At 35.1% G+C, this 20,350-nt stretch overlaps 1 protein-coding gene across 2 annotated transcripts in view; it reads right to left on the bottom strand.

The window, feature by feature from the left end:
* Positions 1 to 3,705: 3,705 nt before the first annotated feature.
* ZNRF2 (zinc and ring finger 2) overlaps positions 3,706 to 20,350 on the bottom strand; it is a 93,429-nt gene continuing 76,784 nt past the window's right edge. The window contains exons 3-5 of one of the 2 annotated variants that reach the window (XM_061414227.1): positions 15,597 to 15,702; positions 9,900 to 9,979; positions 3,706 to 6,670 (exon numbers count right to left, since the gene is read on the bottom strand). In XM_061414227.1, coding sequence (XP_061270211.1) covers positions 9,922 to 9,979; positions 15,597 to 15,702 — 164 coding nt within the window. In that variant the 3' untranslated portion in view covers positions 3,706 to 6,670; positions 9,900 to 9,921. The other variant, XM_061414228.1, reaches the window with a different exon arrangement.

A 20,350-nucleotide genomic window follows, 5' to 3' on the forward strand; every position in this document is an offset into this window, starting at 1 on the left:
GGATGAGTTAATTCTACTCTTTACATCTTTTAAGTTCTTCCATTTTTGCTCTATTGTCATTGCTTTAGTTTTGCTCATCATCTTGTCTGAATTATTATAAATTTTCTAACACGTCTGCCACTAGTCTCCTCTCTAATCTGAAGGGTGAATCTGATTGTGTTTTTCCTGCTAAAAATCCTTCAATCTTAGTTTGGTACATACATCCCTTTGATATTTGTTACCTGCTTACCTCTCTAGACACAGCAACTGTCCAAGAGGGTTATGATTCTATGTGCCATGTTTTCTGCCTGAGAATACTCTTCCCAACCTCCTGCTTCACATTTCCTTTTAATCCATATGCCCTAGAACTACGATCTATTTCTTCTTAAAGACTTAAGGTCATTCTCTTGCCTAGTCTGAGCTTAATGACCCTTCTCCCTACCTCCACAAGAGCCTTTACTCCTTATTATATGTTTACTTATTTGCATCACATACTAAAGATTAAATTCCTGGAGATCAGTTATTCTTGATTTCTATATTCTTAGCTCCCTAACAGTCCACAGAACCAAGTAGTGCTTAATATGTAACTGCTGAAATAATCTTCAGATTTCAGCAAGAGGGAAGATCAGAATCCACCCTGTCCTCTATTACACTTAGGTTTCTTAAATCAAGGTCTATGAATTACTCCTGTACTTCATGAATGGAGATAATAACAAAATTTATTCACAGATGGGCAAAAATATTTTTATTTACAAAAACTACTAACATCATTAAGTGCTTACTCTGTCTGGTGCATACACGTACTTTCCATTTAATCCCCACAACAACCCTGAGGTAGGCAGTAGCATTACCTGTTTTTATAGGCAAAAGCGAGGCACAGAGAAGTGTATTGCCAACATTAAGAAGATGGCAAAACTAGGCACTGTGGCTCCAAAATCCATGTTGTTAACCACTATGCTAAAACACTCAATACGTCTTCCATCATGAAAACTGCGCTTCAGAAGATTAATTACTCTCCTTTTAAAAACATAATGGAATGCCACTAAAATACAATCTAAATTTTAAGTAATGATTGTGCACTGGCAGGCCATCATCCCTCCCTAAAATGTAATAGCTCTCCAATCACATTTCAATTACAAATTTACAAAATAGGCTTTACATTAGAAATTTCACAGTGCGTCTCTTTCCTCGTGGTTACAGTGGGGAGAGGCCTCCTTGTCCACTACCACTACAAGCAGCTGTTTCTTAAGCTACTGCAGTTTTAATATTTTTATTCAATTTTTGTGGCAATGAGTATACAAAAATAAAGACAACTGTCACATAATTCATGGTAACCTTTCAGAATTCAGATAATTCTGTTTTACTGTAATGTTCTGTCAACTTCTAGACATAAGGTGGATATGACAAGGTTCCCTGAAAGAATTCTTCTCTTATTTTCTACTTCTAAATAGTGGGATAATTTGGCGAGATCATTTGGAGGTTTTATTTATTAAAATATTAATAATGAATTGTTCTACTTTAGAGCATACAAGTTATTCCCAAAACATTTTCTCTATTTCTTGTGACTGATGCTTTTGATACCAGGAAAACCCTTTCTAATAGAGGAAATTAAAAAGTACTACAGAAGAGCTGAGGAAACCATGAACCTCTAGAGCAGTAGAGGTAAAAATTCATTATTATCATGATTTTCAAATAAGGAAACTCACACAGGCATTACAAAGCAATAAAATGTAATGGAGATCAATATCATCATCGAATCCCCAAATCTCTTGCATCTCTCTATAGGATCTGCTAACTGTATTAAATGCACACAGATGCTCAAAATGCTTTTGACTAACAGCAAAACCTTTTCAAGATGCTGGCACCAGATTCACTGGTAACAGGTTGCCCAGAGAACTCTTTTAAGTTTATAAACAGAAATCATCAATACTTACCAATCTCAGCATTTTAAATGAAAAAGGAAGTCATGAAAATCTAGTAACAGAAGAAATTAGTCACTTCTGATTATAAGACTTACAATCCTGGAAGATGCCACACAGTCCAGAGCAGAGTTAAGAACCACAAAGTTGGTTAACAGATAATATAATATCACTTTTTAAAATTTCGTTTCTTTCTGGGATGTGAGTTTATGCCATGCAACCAACAAGCAACCAACAATTTATCTTATTAGCTATTGGTCTAAAATTAATGATGGCTTAAATATCTGAAAATATGCCAATTCCCCTTAGTAATAATGTTTAGTTCAAATCTGATTTTCTTTGATGTCTTTTACTTTCCATAGAGAATCAGACAACTTAAAAGACAAGGTATTTCTGATTCAATACAGGAATTCTGTGATTTGAAAAGAATATCCCTCGCTTAAGCACAGCATTCATAGAATATGGTTTATTTGTAGTATTTGTTTAGTGAAAGTTGCTCAGTTGTGTCTGACTCTTTGCAATCCCTTGGACTATACAGTCCATGCAATTCTCCAGGTCAGAATACTGGAGTGGGTAGCCATTCCCTTCTCCAGGGGATCTTCCCAACCCAGGAATCGAACCCAGGTCTCCCACATTGCAGGCAGATTCTTTACCAGCTAAACCACGAGGGAAGCCGAGTATTACCTATTATTACAAAAAAATTTTTTACCAGCTGTTCCTGAATAAGGATCACTACTACACTAAGTAGTAATTTCATATATATATATATAAATATATATATATATAAATCAAGTAACAATTGACTTTCGGAATGAAAAAATCTGGGTAGAGAAGAAAAGGGGACAATAACACAGATGATGTAACTACCATAATATTTCTCATAATATAGCAAAGAAAAAGATCAGAAGTTACGTACTTCAGAAATAAAGGGGAATAGGCCAAAGGCAAAATACTGGCATGCTAGATTATTTTTTTAAACTTAGAAAATATCTGTACATGAACAAGGGGCACTTCACATTTAACCACCCATTGTCAATATGTTCTGAGTTAACCTCAAGATAAATCAGAATGCAAGAAAACAGCCCAAATGAACTAAAATGCTTCCTGCAACTAACAAGTTGTACTGTATTTAGAGCAATATGTATCTCTATGCAGTTTTATAAAATTCTTAATAATCTGACTTATCTGGAAACTTTCTCTGTGGAAATGTAAGATGACTATTAATATCAATGTATAATAACATGGATGTCAATCAGATGGTTAAGTCAATTATTCTTGAATTTTAAAAAAGTTTCGTGTTTTGTTCAAACGTAATTTCCCTTCTTCAATTCTATGTTAGTAAATTAAATTAGGTAATATTTACATTAAATTATTATTATTAATATTTATATTAAATTCCTTTTTCAACTAAAGGAATATCCTTGTGTCTTGCTACAATGTTAAACAACTGCTTTTAAACTCCACTAAATCCAAATTTAGAAAGCAAACTTTGAAAAAAATCTGGTATTTTCATTAACTCAAGATACATACTGCAAATATGCTCCCTCAGGCATTTCGTGGCTACATTCCAGTACATGGTTTAGTAGGTGAAAACTGAAATAATTGTATAATATCCAAAAGAAATAGAAAACTTGCACTAAGAAACAATCAAAACCTACATAGTATCCAACAGTTAACAACATGACTTTTTAGTTGTTTGGCTACTACAAAAAAATGAGTTAGAGAAACCATTATCTATATTTCTATCACAAACATTACTCTTAAAACACAATCTACATCTGATTTAGGACCAGATCTGAAATACAGATTAAAATTATTCTTAGTTTATTTCTCTGGGAAAGAGCCAAAAGAAGACAGAATAATTGTACTCATATACATCCTTACACTCTTTTATACATTCTGGGGGGGAAAAAATCAGATCAGCATGAGTCAAAATTGGCAATAAACCCATTATAAAGAAAAGAGTTGCACTAAAGTGAAATTTCAGAGTATACTGCTTTCTATATACCTAACTGTGATCTTACTTAAAAACAAGTATTTACAAAGTTTCTAGAAAACTAGAACCAACTTGATAACCAGGGTTTCAATCTTTATTTTGTCTCCATAATATTCAGCTGTCAGCAGTTTCAGCTACACATTTAAACATCTAATGTGATTTTATGTCCTACTTACACTACTCGGTATCTTTATATAAATTTATAAATATTATAAGTGACATTATGCACAATATTACTTATAATATTTTCCAGATTAACAATTTTGACTTTAAATAAAAACTGGAGCATTTGGGCTTTAAAATTTTTTCAATTTCTAAATTCTTTTTAAGAAGTCACTGATGGAGACTGAATTTAAAGTTAAAAAAAATGCTACCTTTTGTAAATTTTAACAAAAAGGGATCATTATGAACAAATTTATTAATAAGTAAATACTGTTCTAAACAAATAATCAAGTAGCATTGACACTGGCAAACAATGAACTTTCTTTCCAACCACAGGAGCTTCTATTGTAGGAGCTGCAGCACAGAACCTTATGACAAACAAAGGCTACATGAATAAGACTGTGAGAGTATGGTACTGGATAAAGAAGGACAAGGGAATTCAGGCCAATAAACTTTAAAAGTCAATGAGTAAATTATATCGGAAAATCAACTTCCAAGAAAATATCAATAGCTAACTACCACAGCTACAGTAAATCTTTTCCTTTAAGAATGGAATACAAGGTAATTCTTACCATAACAACATACATACCAGTAGAAAAAAAAATTATTCACATTCTAAGAGGTTTTTCTTGCTGTGTGTGTGTGTGTGTGTGTGTGTGTGAGAGAGAAAGAGCACGCACGCAAGAGCAAGAGAGGGAGAGAGAGCTTACAAAACTGAAAATGTGAACTAAAATCCATTCATATTAAGATTTCATGACCACAAAAAATTTAAGAAGAGAATATTTTCCTTGAGGAAAGAATAATTTCCACAACTGGTTAAAAAAGCACCTATGAAACTGTGCTGTCAGCTTGTCACAATGGAGGTTTAGGATTCCTTAACTGCACCATAACAAAAGGCATTTCACAGCATAACTTTAGGGAAAATGTTATCTGCTCTAGAATCACACAAATAACAATTAAAAACTCTTCCAAAAAATTGTTTATAATACACAAATTTTTCTGGGTAGCAGCAGTTGCTCCTGTACGTGTCCTTTAAAAAAAATATGAAACAGAAGCAACAGAACAAGGGAAGAAAATCGAGAAGGATAAGAGCAGCAGTAAAAAAGAAAAGTAAATACTTAAATACATTAAAGAAAGCTTAAAATAAGGAAACAGTACTGTGTAACTCTTAATTATTCCAAGTAAAGTGCACTGCTTAAATTGTCCTCTGATAACATTTTCCCTATGTTGAAAACATGAAATTTATGAATTGGTATTTTTGATACTAAAAAAAAGAAAAAGACATTCATTGTTGCAGCCCTGATAGCTCTCTTCCAGTACTTTTTAACCATTCAGATGTATTTTGTGGGAATATTTATTCACAGAATTTTGCTTAATACATTTCTTTCTATACAAGACTGAATTTAAAACTCTCTGTAACATTTTAATTATAGTAATAACACATTAATAAATTATAAATTAACAAAATCTTCATGTCTGCTTTAAAAAATCATTTATCAAATGCTAAACTCCAGATTATCTGGAAAATTAAAGATGCAAATTGCTATAAATCTGGCATCCCAATTAAATTCTGATTTGTAAAAGTATATAAAAATGTCCCTCAAATTATTCCAAGTTCCACTCAAGAAAATTTTATTTTACCCTTTTCATAAGTTATTAAAGTATTACAACCTGCTAAACATTTTACCTAAATGTAGGAAAACTGCCTGGAGATGCAAAGCACATTACATGAAAAGAACAAATAAAAATACCCGTTAAAACAAAGTTATTATAGCTGGCAGCACTTAAAATTGGTAATTATCTTTTTTAAGTTGCATAGCTGCAAGATGATTCATTGCTGATTACCTGTTGAGCAGTTTTATTTAAAAAGGAAATAACATATTTAATAAATTGCAATTCAGTAGATAATCCTAGATTTAATTAATTAGAATATAATATGTAACTTGATTTTTTATTCTTTGGACTGCATTCTGATAATGTTAAACCTTTAATTTAAAATAGTAACATACTGTAGCTTTCCTATGTAGAAGCCTACTTCTATTCTTGGGGAGAAAAAAAAAAATCAAAGAACTTGAGATCATGGTCTACATTCAGAGAATGTTTTACTGCTTGATTACATTTCTTGGTTTCACATTTAAGACTTTAATTTTTAAGAAGTAAATTACGTGGTCTTCAATTTAAGAACTGATGAATGCAGGAACATCATGTTGGGAAAGTAAAGGTCCCCAAACTAAAAACCAAAACAAATCAAATACAAGTAGTTGTGCAGCCCTAGAGAACTTAATAAAAAGTAAATCAACTTTTAAATCAGTTAACTTTGGCGTCTGAATACAAAATGTTCATCAGTATTACCTATGTAGATGACTACTAAGGGATGTGCAGCATTTTCAAAATCCCTGTGTGTCCTTTATATGCATGTTTGGTACACTGAGTTCTGTGGCAATTGTCCTCTCTTCAGCAGGATTTTTTCCCTATATGATTGTCCATCTCTGCATTACTGAGTCTCACAGAACTCAGATATCTGGCTGAGTGTGTCTGCATTTTTGTTTTTGTTTTTCCAGAGATAGATCTTCGTATCCTCTTGGTTTTTCAAGCATCTTGAAGTCAAGGAAACCTGTGTAAAAGCAGATACATTAAGCTTAAGCAATGGTTCATGACAGTAACACAAATCAAAATTAAACACCTATCTCCCCATGAACATTGCTTTAGACTGTAAATTTTCATACACTTAGCATTTTAAAAAGCTGATAAAATCTGTGTTCTGCAAAAGAAAAAAATCAAGGACACCAAAGCACAAATTAAAGCTTAAAATTGTTACCAAAAAAAAAAAAAACCCAACAGTCCTTCCCCCTCCACAATAAAGACTACAATAGAGTACAGAAAGTACAAACACATACATGTATACACAATTCATTAATCCCTTTCCAAGTAGCCCAAAATCTCAAATTAAAAGTAGTAAATGATTTCCTAACTAATCAAGACCTTAGACATTCACGTATCTCTATTTTAGGCTGACTACTAAATTCATATGCTGAAGAGTATCGCTACATGTTGCCTTAAAAAAAAAAAGCTTTAACAACACCGAATCCTCTTCCAACCCATACACTTTTAATCTAGGACAGCTAAATAAACAGGAGGATTCATCATTTGACAAAGGCAGTCAGAACAAAGACAAAATGTGAGTTGAGAAATTCCATGTCTATACATTCTTAGAAATGACTCATCATTTGAAAAGACCCATAGAGACAGATTCCATCGATTCACATCCAAACCCAGGTTCTACATTGGGAAAAAAAAAAAAAAAACTAAAGAAGAAGATAGAAGATAACACTGATACACAGGGTAAGGAAACTGAAATGTTGTTTAAAACCAACACACGATGTTGCCCATAAGATGAGATGCCATGTTCCCACACATCCCATAAGCTGTGACCCTAAAATAAAGATTTAGCTGATGAGACCAGGTAATAACAGATTTTATATCATAAAACTCCACTTACACACAAAAAAGTTTATTGACTAAAAAGACAAATTTTACTTATGGGTGAAAGACTTAAGACATATTATTTTGGTCCATAAAATACTATATTTCCTTCTATTAGCATTGGTGTTAGTACTTCTCTTAAAAAGCTTCTATAAATTTTAGCCATAGCTTTACTTTAGTGACCCAGATGTAAGGTGACACTGAAGACATTCCAAAGCATCTTCCTCTTCAAAATCCCTTTAATAAAGTGAGATAAAAGTATATATGCATGCATCCTCAAAATATCACTCCCATCACCTTCTCTCACACAGTAATCGAATTCCAATTCATACTTCAAATGTGTTCAGGTGTGATCTGAATCATCTCATGGTAAAAAGGTTCAAAAGCTGATAGTTCAGCCAGGACTTCATAGTTCACAAGTGTAATCCTACTGTTATTAATTAATACAGAGGTCTCAAAGTTGCAGCTCTTATTCCAGCTGCAATAGCTGTTATTAAGTCACCTCAAATCTTCTTTGTTAATATTCTAACCTGTTGCTCTTAAATGATCCTCATTAAGAACAACAGAATTCCTTGAATGTGTTTATTATCACAACACCTCATATTTAAGACCACGAGTTACTGAAATAAAAGGAAGTTGGGGGGACAGCACAGGACTAGAACTTAGGATACTATCTGCTCTAGTTTCCTGCCTGCAATCACAGACATTCAGAAAAGATTCTTCTGTGACTACGTTGAGTCTCTGAACACAGAGGCAGTACCTCCTTCCAAAACAATTTCAAGACTGGCTAAAATATTCTGCCTTCATGTAAAACACAATACTTTATACCATTCTGAAGTGATACAAATAAAAAGCTTTTCATACATATGAAGTTAGCAATTAACTAATTTCAAAGCTAAATGATGTCATTCAATTCACTTCATGGAACTCAAAAAAAAGCAATACACAAGTGAGGTTTTGAGGTTTTCATTCAATTTACTATACATTTTCAGAAAATGCAGAATCATGAATAAGCTATGTCAACAGAAAACAAATTCTGTATTTGGTTTAAAAATTCTTTTTTTCTGTCTACTGTAGATAGGATACACAAATGAAAGATAAAATTGAATGAATGACTATAAAAACACCTTTCTGTGGAAAATGTTGTCACTAATAACAGCAAAACAGCAAACAATACAATCTTTGGGTTCAATTCCCAGCTCTACTAAGGAACTAGCCATGTGACCTTGACAAGTCAAGTTTCTTACCCTCTCTAAAACTTAAGTTTCCTCATCTGCATTATGGGAGTAGTTAAAGAGTACTGAGCTCAAAGAATTGTTATAACAATTAGATGAGTTATTAATAGATGTAAAATGCTTAGACCAATGCCTGGTACATAATCAGTTCAGTTGCTCAGTCATGTCCAAGTCTTTGCGACCCCATGAACTGCAGCACGCCAGGCCTCCCTGTCCATCACCAATTCCCAGAGTCCACCCAAACCCATGTCCATTGTGTCGGTGATGCCATCCAACCATCTCATCCTCTGTCGTCCCCTTCTCCTCCTGCCCTCAATCTTTCCCAGCATGAGGGTTTTTTCTAATGAGTCAGCTCTCTGCATCAGGTGGCCAAAGTATTGGAGTTTCAGGCTCAACATCAGTCCCTCCAATGAACACCCAGGACTGATCTCCTTCAGAATGGACTGGCTGGATCTCCTTGCAGTCCAAGGGACTCTCAAGAGTCTTCTCCAACACCACAGTTCAAAAGCATCAATTCTTCGGTGCTCAGTTTTCTTTATGGTCCAACTCTCACATCCATACATGACTACCGGAAAAACCATAGCCTTGACTAGATGGACCTCTGTTGGCAAAGTAATGTTTCTGATTTTTAATATAATAATGCAATATAAATGTTAACTAATTATTACGACTGAAGAACTATAATATATTGCATTACCTAAAAAACATACCTGGGAAGTTAGGAGAGTGTGGAATTTGATTCTGTTGCTAACTACATAACCTTGGATTGTTGGGACAACATGCTTCTTAATGTCATGGAACTTAATGACTCTGACCCTCGGGTTTCTCATCGGTAAAATGGGGTCAGCATAGTAGTTCATGGTGTTTTTGAAAGCAATAAACTAAGTTAAAGTGCCTTAAAGTACAAAAATTTTAGAGTTTACTTAATACATGATTCTCTTCAGGAAATCAAGAAAATTGTTTCTTTGTAACTTTTCATGCGAGTTTTCTATACAGCAGCCTAATACGATGTCTGGAACACATACACACCTCAGTGACTAAATCAATGAATAAAAACGGTGGTTGAGAATGGATGACTCAGGTAACAGTTTAAAAAGCAATTTTTTTTAAAACAGGGAAAATTACCTATAAGACAGGAAGCTGATGCTTAATCTGAAGGGTGCTCAGGGCAAGATCTATTTACTTCAAACCATTCATCTATGCAGCTAGAAAAGTAAAAAACAGAAAAATTGAAACACGTTTAATTATCTATATAATAGTTATAATAAAAATGCTTACTTCTTGACATTAATATCTCTACAAAAAAAGAATTTGATTTTTAACGATATTTGACATACATAAATAAAAGGATATTTTTATTACATTCTGATTATTCTAAGAAGGAAATACATCTTTGCAAAATTATGCTATAAAGTACTTTAAGGTTTAAACAGAACCACCATTCCCAAAAGAACCTGAAGAACTACCACTTGACCAACATTCAAAGTTAAAGGCCAAATCTGGACAGATATCTGTCTTCAAAACAGTTGTTCAAATTTATGCAAATGTCAACCACGGATCAAGCTTTTAAACTTTAATTCTTGACAATACTATATATCACATTTTAAAAGACTATATGGGAGTATTGAAAACTTAATTCTATCGCTTTCTTCCGACAATACATGTACAGATACAAATAAATATACCATCATCCATTTATAAACTATCTTACAAGTTTATAGGAAGTTAAGTATCAGGGTGCATATGTAACTATCATTATAGATCTGCTTTGTTCAATGCAGTAAGCCACGAGCCACATATGGCTATTTAAGCTCATTAAAATTAAAGAAAAATCCACTTGCTTAGTCACACTAGCCACATTTCAAGCGCTCAACAACCACATGGCTAGTGGCTACTCTACTAGATAAAACAGACACAGAACAGAAAGTTCTATGCAGAAAGTTCTAACGATAAACTCAATGCCTTAAGAAGGTTAAGTAAGTTGCCCAACAGCTAGGAAACTACCCAAGCAGATTTGCTTTTAAAGCGTCAAACATTCTCACAGTTAACAGTGCAAATTAATATATGCCACAAAGCCAGATGGCTTGACTAATACGCTGAAGGGCAAAATTAATAGTTATCCTCACAGGTTGTTTTCATAGGTAAAACCAATAGGTAAATTTAAAAGGAAAGAAGGTAAAAGATCCCATCCACATGATATTCTTACAAATATTTTAAAACAATTTCTGTTGCCATTAAAACTTTTGCTGTCTAAATAAACATGCCCAATTTGACTTACAACATTGTTTTCAACTTGCTGTTTGACTCACTTCTGGTCTACCAGAATGCCTCTTAACAACAAAATACTGAGAAGTGAACAAAATACGCCAGATGCGTTAACAATTCCCAGTACGTCTGAATGTACAGTTCTGTGATCTAAAATGGGTACTTCCTATTTTATAACCATGTGATTTCAGTTCATCTCGACAAAGAAGGCCATTTAAAATCCCCCCTTCTTAGATTAACTGCTATGAACCCATGTTCTTTAAAATATATCCCCTCCCAAGATCCAGCAAACCGTGTGTACGTATTCCACAATAACATACAGTGCTGCTTCCACGCTTTACATATCGAACCTTTGTTATATGTACTGAAAACACTCTGACATCTAGTTTTTTACTTTTTTATAGTATCATGATGCAAAAAACAGTTTTAAATTTTAATGTAGTCAAATTCTTCAACTTTTCTTTTAACTTTTTATGGAGAGGTTACCTTAGCCCCCAAAATAATTCCTTGCCATGAGGTTAAGAACATCTCTCTATATTCTTTCCAGTATTTTAGACTTTAGTTTCCATAGGCAGTTAATCTAGAATTAATTCTTATTTCAAAAGTAAAATACAGATTCAATTATTTTTTTCATGTCAGTAACTAATTGATTCCAGTGCCATTCAATGAATAGTTTATTCCTTATTATCTTTACTATACTGTAATACCATCTTTGGTAAACCAATTTTTCCATTTATTCATGTTAAACAAACACTTATATAGCATCTATTATTTGCCAGCACTTTCTAAAAATAACTCATTTAAAACCTCACAACTACTCTACGAAGTTAATAATAGTGCTTCATTTTACAGATTAAGGCAGAGAAAGTAACTTGACCAAGATGATACAATGAATTAGCAGAGGGGCTGGGATTCAAATTTTAGGAATCTTGACTCTTAACAGTTCATGTTCTTTCAGTTCAGTTGCTCAGTAGTGTCTGACTCTTTGTGATCCCATGGACTGCAGCACGCCAGGCTTCCCTATCCATCACCAACTCCTGAAGCTTGCTCAAATTCATGTCCATCAAGTCGGTGATGCCATCCAACCATCTCATCCTCTGTCGCCCCCTTCTCCTCCTACCTTCAATCTTCCCAGCATCAGGGTCTTTTCCAATGAGTCAGTTCTTCACATCAGGTGACCAAGTATTGGAGTATTGGCCATGTTCTTTACCTCCATGCAATGCTGAATCTCCATTTTATATGTATGAGTGTTTATGGACTATTCTTTTCCACTTACTTGTCTATATTCTTTCCACACCACCCTAATTAAGAGTTTTACAGTGAATCTGTATAGGATAAGTACCCCATCACCACCAATCCAGCATCACTTACTTCTTTAGATTGTCTTGACTATTCTTGACCCTTTGCTCTTTTGTCCATATATATGTAAGAAACAACTTGTCAAGTTATATGAAAAAACTAGTTGAGATTTGATTGAAATAGTATTAACTACATAGATTTGGGGTGCAGTGACATCTTTACGATATTGAGTTTTCCCATCCACAAAATCATATGCCACGTATTTATTTTAGACCTCCTATAATATCTTCCAGGAATGTTTTAAAATCTTGAATATCTTTTTGTAAGATTTATTCTTAATAAATCTTATTCCTGTTGCAGTTTCTGTTGCTATTAATGTTATTATCCTAAAAAAAGTTATATATTTTTTTACTGGGATATAAATGCAACTGATTTCATATGTTGAGCTCCTATCAGACAATCTAGCTAAATTCTTATTAATTTTAACATATTATCTAATACTTATTTTTTGCTTTTGCTTTTAAATTAATAATAAATAGTTTATTAGGTTAATATAGTCCTCTTCCTTTGCTAATGTGGTAAATTATATACATAAATCTTCTAATCATATAGTGTTTTCACATTACTATTAATAACATAAATCCAATTTGGTCAAGAGGCTTTATTTTACATATATACTGATGAACTTGGTTTGCTACTATGTTTTCAGATTTTGCATTTATGTTCATAAATGAGAGTGTCTTTTAGTTTTCTTTCTTATACTGTTCTTGTCTGATATGGGTATCAAGTATATACTATACTCATAAAATAAGTGGGAGAACCCTCCATCATTATCTACTTTTTGGAGGAATTTATGATTATTAACACAATGTTTTGTTGTTGCTGTTTAGTTGCTAAGTCATGTTCGACTCCTTGTGACCCCATGGACTGTAGCTTACCAGACTCCTCTGTCCATGGGGTTTTCCAGGCAAGAAATACTAAAGTGGGTTGCCATTTCCTTCTGCAGGGGAACTTCCCAACCTAGGGATAGAATCTGCATCTCCTGCATTACAGTCAGATTCTTTACCACTGAGCCATCACGGAAGCCCATATAATGTTTTGGCTATGTGGTAAACTTGTTGTCAAACTGTCATGGTAGGCCTGTCTTTAGTTTTTTGTTTTGGCTTTTTAAAAAATATTTGTTACTTTTTGGGGTTAGTCTTAACAACTACTTAGGACAGTTACTAGTTTATTTGGATTTCCTATTTCTTTTTGAGTCATTTTGGACAATATAATATTTCTAAGGAAATTACCTGTTTTGTTTAGAATTTTTAGGTGAAAATATAAAATTTTGCACAGAATTGTCCAACTATTTTAATTCCTGTTATATCTAAAGTTATGTTTTCCTTTTCATTCCAACACTGTTTATTTTTTCCTTCTAGACACAATCTTGCCAGTGGCTAACCTATTTTATTATTCTTTTCCAAGAATCTACTTTTGACTGTTAGTCTCTACTCTAGTGTGTAATTTTTTCATTCAGTTTCTTCTTCTCTGATCTTTGTTTCCTTTGTGTTTATCCTGCTATCCATTTTCTAATTCAGGTAAAAACTTAGACTATTGATTTCCAGTCTTCCTTTCCACAGTAACACAAATCTTGCAAGGATCACTCTAGAAAAATGCTGAAAAGGTGTTCATTATTATTCAGAATATTTTCTAAGTTCCATTATGATTTCTTCTTTGATCCATAAGTTACTTAAGAGTACTTGTGAAGATCATTTATCTTTTGTCGTTGACATCTAACTGTGCCCAGAGAACAGGACAGCTTTCTGTATGGTACCAGCTTTTTGTGGTTTACTAAGACCTGCCTTGTGGCCTAGTACATGACCAATTTCTATAATGTTTTGTATGTCCCTGAAAAGAAAATGTGTTCTCTCAATTGCTGAGTGTAGATACATCCATTCATACTCATGAGATCAAATCTGTTCACTGTACTGCTCAAGTTTTCTAGGTCTTAACTAGTTATGTGTATGCCTATTTGACTCAATGAGAAGTATATCAAATTTTCAATTACCATGATGATTTCTCAATTTTTTCTGACCATTCTACAAATATTTTACTTTGAGACTGTGTTCTTTGGTACAGAAAGAATGGAGTTTTATATACTATTATCATCATATACTGATATGGAGGGATTGATAATGATAATGGAGGGATGCCCTAGTGGCTCAGACAGTAAAGTGTCTGCCCACAATGCGGGAGACCCGGGTTTGATCCCCAGGTCGGGAAGATCCCCTGGAGAAGGAAATGGCAACCCATTCCAGTATTCTTACGTAGAAAATTCCATGCATGGAGGAGCCTGGTGGGCTACAGTCCATGGCGTCGCAAAGAGTCGGACAGGACTGAGCAATTTCATTCATGGATCATCATACAATACCAGTAATACTTTTTTCAATAAAGTTAATTTTGTCCAATATTAATTTAGCTTTGTCAGTTTTATTTATTTAACATTTGCCTGGATATAGTCTTCTATCCCTTTATGTCCATATTGTTCTGTATCCCTTATGTTTAAGTGTGCTGCTCATCAACAGGATATTCCAACCTTTTGATTTGTTTTCACCTGGTTAGTTTGACCATTTGGATTTAGTATAATTACTGATATTATTATAATTATTATAATTACTGATGTAATTAATTTATTATAATTACTTATTTATTTTTGCCTCTTTGTTTTGGTATTATTTACTATTTTCTCCAACCTCCACATCCTGCTTTTAAATAAAATTCCAAGTTATTTCCACTATTGCTTTTAAAGTTATAGTTTTCTGTTCTTTTTGTAATTTACTTCAAATCATCTTAAATCAAATTTTCCTTGTTGCCCTAAAACCAACACTTTATCAGACACCAGCTGGGCTTTGGAGTCAGACAGACATGGCTGGAATCTCAGTTCTTTCATTTATCACTAGCCATGTGACCATGCCCCCCAGCTTACTTCCTCAACGGTACAACGGGACTGTTATAAGGCTTACGTAAGATAACCTATTCAAGAAGCTATGGACAATACCTGGGTCATAGTAAATGCTTAACAAATGGTAGACTTTGAGATGCAAACAGATTTTTATTACCAACAAGGGAAAAAAGGCCTTTTTTTTTTTTTTAAAAGAAATGTGGGAAGGGAGTTTCAATGAAGAAGAAACCTTTCAGCCCTAACTACAAAATTTGAAACTTTGAGAAAGGTCTTTTAGTCTAATATCAATTTGGCTAACATAAAAATAAACTCACCCTTTATGATATATACATAGACAAGGCAGTCGTGCTATAGTATCTCCCTGCTGCAGTTCTTCAAGGCATATTGCACATTCCCCAGCATCTTTACTCAGTACGTCCTCTGAGAAAAAAGAAAATGCATTTAGGACAATAGAACTGAAAGAATTATGTGAATCCTAACTTCTACAGAGTGGTGTCGGGCATATTTTTGTCAGAAGCACATAAAATTCAGCACCTATATTTGAAATACTATTTGTAATTCACTAAACAATGTTTACCTTTACTTACAGTGTCTCTCAATTTCATTTAGATTTCACTGAGGCATTACAGTTAATACAAACACAGTATACAATCTTCCAACTCGCAAACAACTTTGCTATAAAATTTTATCAGTAAGTCCATTATTTGTAATTTAGAATTCATCCTACTAACCAATATTAATCTCGTGCCCAAAGATCCTTCCAGAGAGGGCAATGGCAACCTACTCCAGTACTACTGCCTGGCAAATCCCATGGATGGAGGAGCCTGGTAGGCTGCAGTCCATGGGGTCGCTGAGAGTCAGACACGACTGAGTGACTTCACTTTCACTTTTCACTTTCATGCATTGGAGAAGGAAATGGCAACCTACTCCAGTGTTCTTGCCTGGAGAATCCCAGGGACAGGGGAGCCTGGTGGGCTGCCGTCTATGGGGTTGCACAGAGTCGCACACGACTGAAGCAACTTAGCAGCAAAGGTCCTTCCCTGGTGGTTCAGTCAATAAGGAATCTGACTGCAATGCAGGAGACTGCCTGCAACACAGGAGATCTGGGTATGATCCCTGAGTCAGGAAGATCCCCTGGAGAAGGAAATGGCAACCCACTCCAGTATTCTTGCCTAGGAAATCCCATGGACAAAGGAGAGGAGCCTGACAGGCTACAGTCTATGGTGTCACAAAGAATTGGATACAACCGAGAGACTAAACCACCACCAAGCTAGGTCAAAAAAGTATAGACAGTGTAACATGGCAGAAAAGACATTAAAATATTATTATAATTTTTTAAATTCTAAAGTAACAAAATTGTATAAGTTAAAGAAATCATCTCGAATACAGGACTTTAAAAAAATATGCTTAATTCAAGAACATACAAAACGAGGGAAATCCAAGCTTCTGTGTAGATTCTGAAAGGGACTTTTAGAAATGAGGATTTCAGACACTGGGCTCAACAATTCTTAATCCTTTTCTGCAACTATCCAAAGTTTATCCCAGACACCAATTAGACTGACTTGAAAAAGGCCCTGCAGGGTATTTTAAACACAAATATTACTGTAGTGAAACCCTTTATAAAGCAAAATTTCCCTTTGAAAAAAAGAAAAAGAAAAGCAAACAAACAAAAAAAACCCACCAAGGTTTTCTCAATTTATGTTTTATACTGAAAATTTAACTGATATTTTAACATTAAATTTTAATTTTTGAAAGGATCCTGCCTAAAAATATCTTAGTATATGCTTTGTGACTCTTTTTAAACAAGGAGTAACTAAAACATGCCATTACTTTTAATATGGAGAAACTTAATAAGTTTAGAGAACACAAAGCAAAAGCAGGAACATGCAATATAAATTTGTATCACAAATAGATAAATTACTGCTTTGGAAATAAAACTCAAACAAGCTAAAAGGGAAAAGCTGCATTAATCTCTCCCTAATGCTTAAACATAGACCAAGGTAGGTAAGTTTCCTAATAGTTCCTTTTAGGAAAATCCATTCTGTAAATAGTTTCCCCTTCAGTGATTCATTTTGAGACAGCACATTAAGAGGAAATACCGCTCTATTTGGTCTGTAGAAAGGAAGGTATCAGTAGATTATTTACCCATTAGGCTACAGAGGGCAACAGGGCAACTTCCACAGCAAAAGGAAGGGCCTTGGTAAGAAGGTCTACGCTCTCAGAATTTAGGGAATACGACTGAGGCAATTTTAGCTAACTATTGGGTAGCTCACAAGCTAATACATCACATCAAAGATTTAACCAGAAAAAGTTTTCGGCAAGTGGAACTGGGTAAACTGGGGAAAATGCTGATTACCACCCACCTATAAAGACCCGCAACACCTTCTGGAACTAACACCAAAAAAAGGATGTCCTTTTCATCATCAGGGACTGGAACGCAAATGTATGAAGTCAAGAGATATCCAGAACAACAGGCATGTTTCGCCTTGGAGGACAAAACGAAACAGGGCAAAGGCTAACAGTTTTGTCAAGAGAACACGCTGGTCACAACAAACACCCTTTTCCAACAACAGACGAGATGATTCTACACCGAATCATTGACTGAATTGTCAATACCGAAATCAGACTATGTTGTTTGCAGTCAAAGACGGAAAAGCACTTTACAGTCAACTAAAACAAGATGGAGCTGACTGTGGCTCAGATCATGAGCTTCTTATTGCAAAATTCAGACTTAAACTGAAGAAAGTGGGAAAACCACTGTCATTCAAATATGACAAACATCAAATCCCTTATGATTACACAGTGGAAGTGACAAACAGATTCAAGGGATTAGATCCGGCAGACAGTGACTGAAGAACTATGGACAGACATTTTAACACTGTACAGAAGGGGGTGACCAAAACCATCCCAAAGAAAAAGACATGCAAGAAGGCAAAATGGTTGTCTGAGGAGACTTTAGAAACAGCTGAGGAAAGAAGAAAAGTGAAAAGTAAGGGAGAAAGGGAAAGACATACCCAACTGAATTCAGAGTTTCGGACAATAGCAAGGAGAGATAAGAAGGCCTTCTTACGTGAACTATGCAAAGAAATAGAAGAAAATAATAGAATGGGAAAGACTAGAGACCTCTTCAAGAAAACTGGCGATAACAAGGGAACATTTCATGCAATGGACAGAAATGGCAAGGACCTAACAGATGCAGGGACCTGAGAGATTAAGAAGAGGTGGCAAGAATACAAAGAACTATACAAAAAAGGCCTTAATGACCTGAATAACTACGATGGTGTGGTCACTCACGTAGAGCTGGACATACTGGAGTGTGACATCAAGTGAGCCTTTAGGAAGCACTACTACAAACAAATTTAGTGGAGGTGATAGAATTCCAGTTGAGCTATTTAAAATCCTAAAAGATGATGCTGTGAAAGTGCTGCATTCAATATGTCAGCAAATTTGGAAAACTCAGCAGTGGCTACAGGGCTGGAAAAGTGTCAGTTTACATTCAAGGCCGAAAAATGTTCAAACTACCATGCAATTTAGCTCATTTCATACGCAAGCAAGGTTATGCTCAAAATCCTTCAAGCTAGGCTTCAGCAGTATGTGAACCGGGAACTTCCAGACATTCAGCAGTTCCAGAAAAACATTTACTTCTGCTTCACTGACTACACTAAAGCTTTTGACTGTGTGGATCACAAAAACTGCCCAAAATTCTTAAAGACGGGAATACCAGTCCACCTTACCTGTCTCCGGAGAAATCTGTGTAGGTCAAGAAGCAACAGTCAGAACCGTGATGGAACAACTCACTGGTTCAAAATTGGAAAAGGACTATGTCAAGGCTGTATCCTGTCACCCTGCCTATTTTAACATATGCAGAGTACATCATACAAGATGCCAGGCTGGATAAAGCACAAGCTGGGATCAAGACTGTGGGAGAAATATCAACAACCTCAGATATGCAGATGATATCACTCTAATGGCAGACAGTGAAAAGGAAATAAAGAGCCTCTTGAGGGTGAAAGAGAAGAGTGAAAAAGCGGGCTTAAAACTCAACATTAAAAAAACTAAAACCATGGCATCTGTTCCCATCACTTCAAGGCAAATAAAAGGGGAAAAAGTAGAAGCAGTGACAGATTTTATTTTCTTGGGCTCTAAAGTCACTGTGGATGGTGACTGCAGCCATGAAAATAAAAGACGTTTGCTCTCTGGAAGAAAAGTGAAAGTGTTAGTTGCTCAGTCTTGTCTGACTCTTTTGCAACCCCATGGACTGTAGCCTGCCAGGCTTCTCTGTCCATGGGATTCTCCAGCAAGAATACTGGAGTGGGTTGCCATTTCCTTCTCCAGGAAATCTTCCCAACTCAGGGATCGAAGCCGGGCCTCCTGCATTGCAGGCAGATTCTTTACCATCTGAGCCATCAGGGAAGCCCAAAGGTATGACAAAACTAGACAGTGTATTAAAGAGTAGAGGCATCACTTTGCTGACTAAGGTCCATATAATCAAAGCTATGGCTTTTCCAGTAGTCATGCACAGATATGACAGTTGCACCATAAAGAAGGCTAAGCACTGAAGAATTGATGCTTCTGAACTGTGGTGCTGGAGAAGACTCTTGAGAGTCCCTTGGACTTCAAGGAGATCAAACCAGTCAATCCTAAAGGAAATCAGTCCTGAATATTCACTGGAAGGACTGACACTGAAGCTCCAATACTTCAGCCACGTGACATGAAGAGTTGACTCACTGGAAAAGACCCTGATGCTGGGAAAGACTGAAGGCAAAAGGAGAAAGGGGCGGCAGAGGATGAGATGGTTGGGTGGCATCATTGACTCAATGGACATGAATGTGAGCAAACTCTGGGAGATAGCAGAGGACAGAGAAGCCTGGTATGCTACAGTTCATGGGGTTTCTAAGAGTTGCCCATAACGTGGCGACTGAACAAGAGTCTTCTCAAGTTTCCTTCTTGAGCCTGGAAGTCCTAACCACTACCCTGTCCTCAACTGCTACCCCAATTCTTTGCTCCTCCTCTTGATCTCTATTTTTCCTTTATTGTTCTGAATAGCTTCCCACAAACAGAGAACCAG

This window comes from Bos javanicus, chromosome 4, assembly GCF_032452875.1.
Source record: "Bos javanicus breed banteng chromosome 4, ARS-OSU_banteng_1.0, whole genome shotgun sequence".
Classification (NCBI taxonomy): Eukaryota; Metazoa; Chordata; class Mammalia; order Artiodactyla; family Bovidae; genus Bos; species Bos javanicus.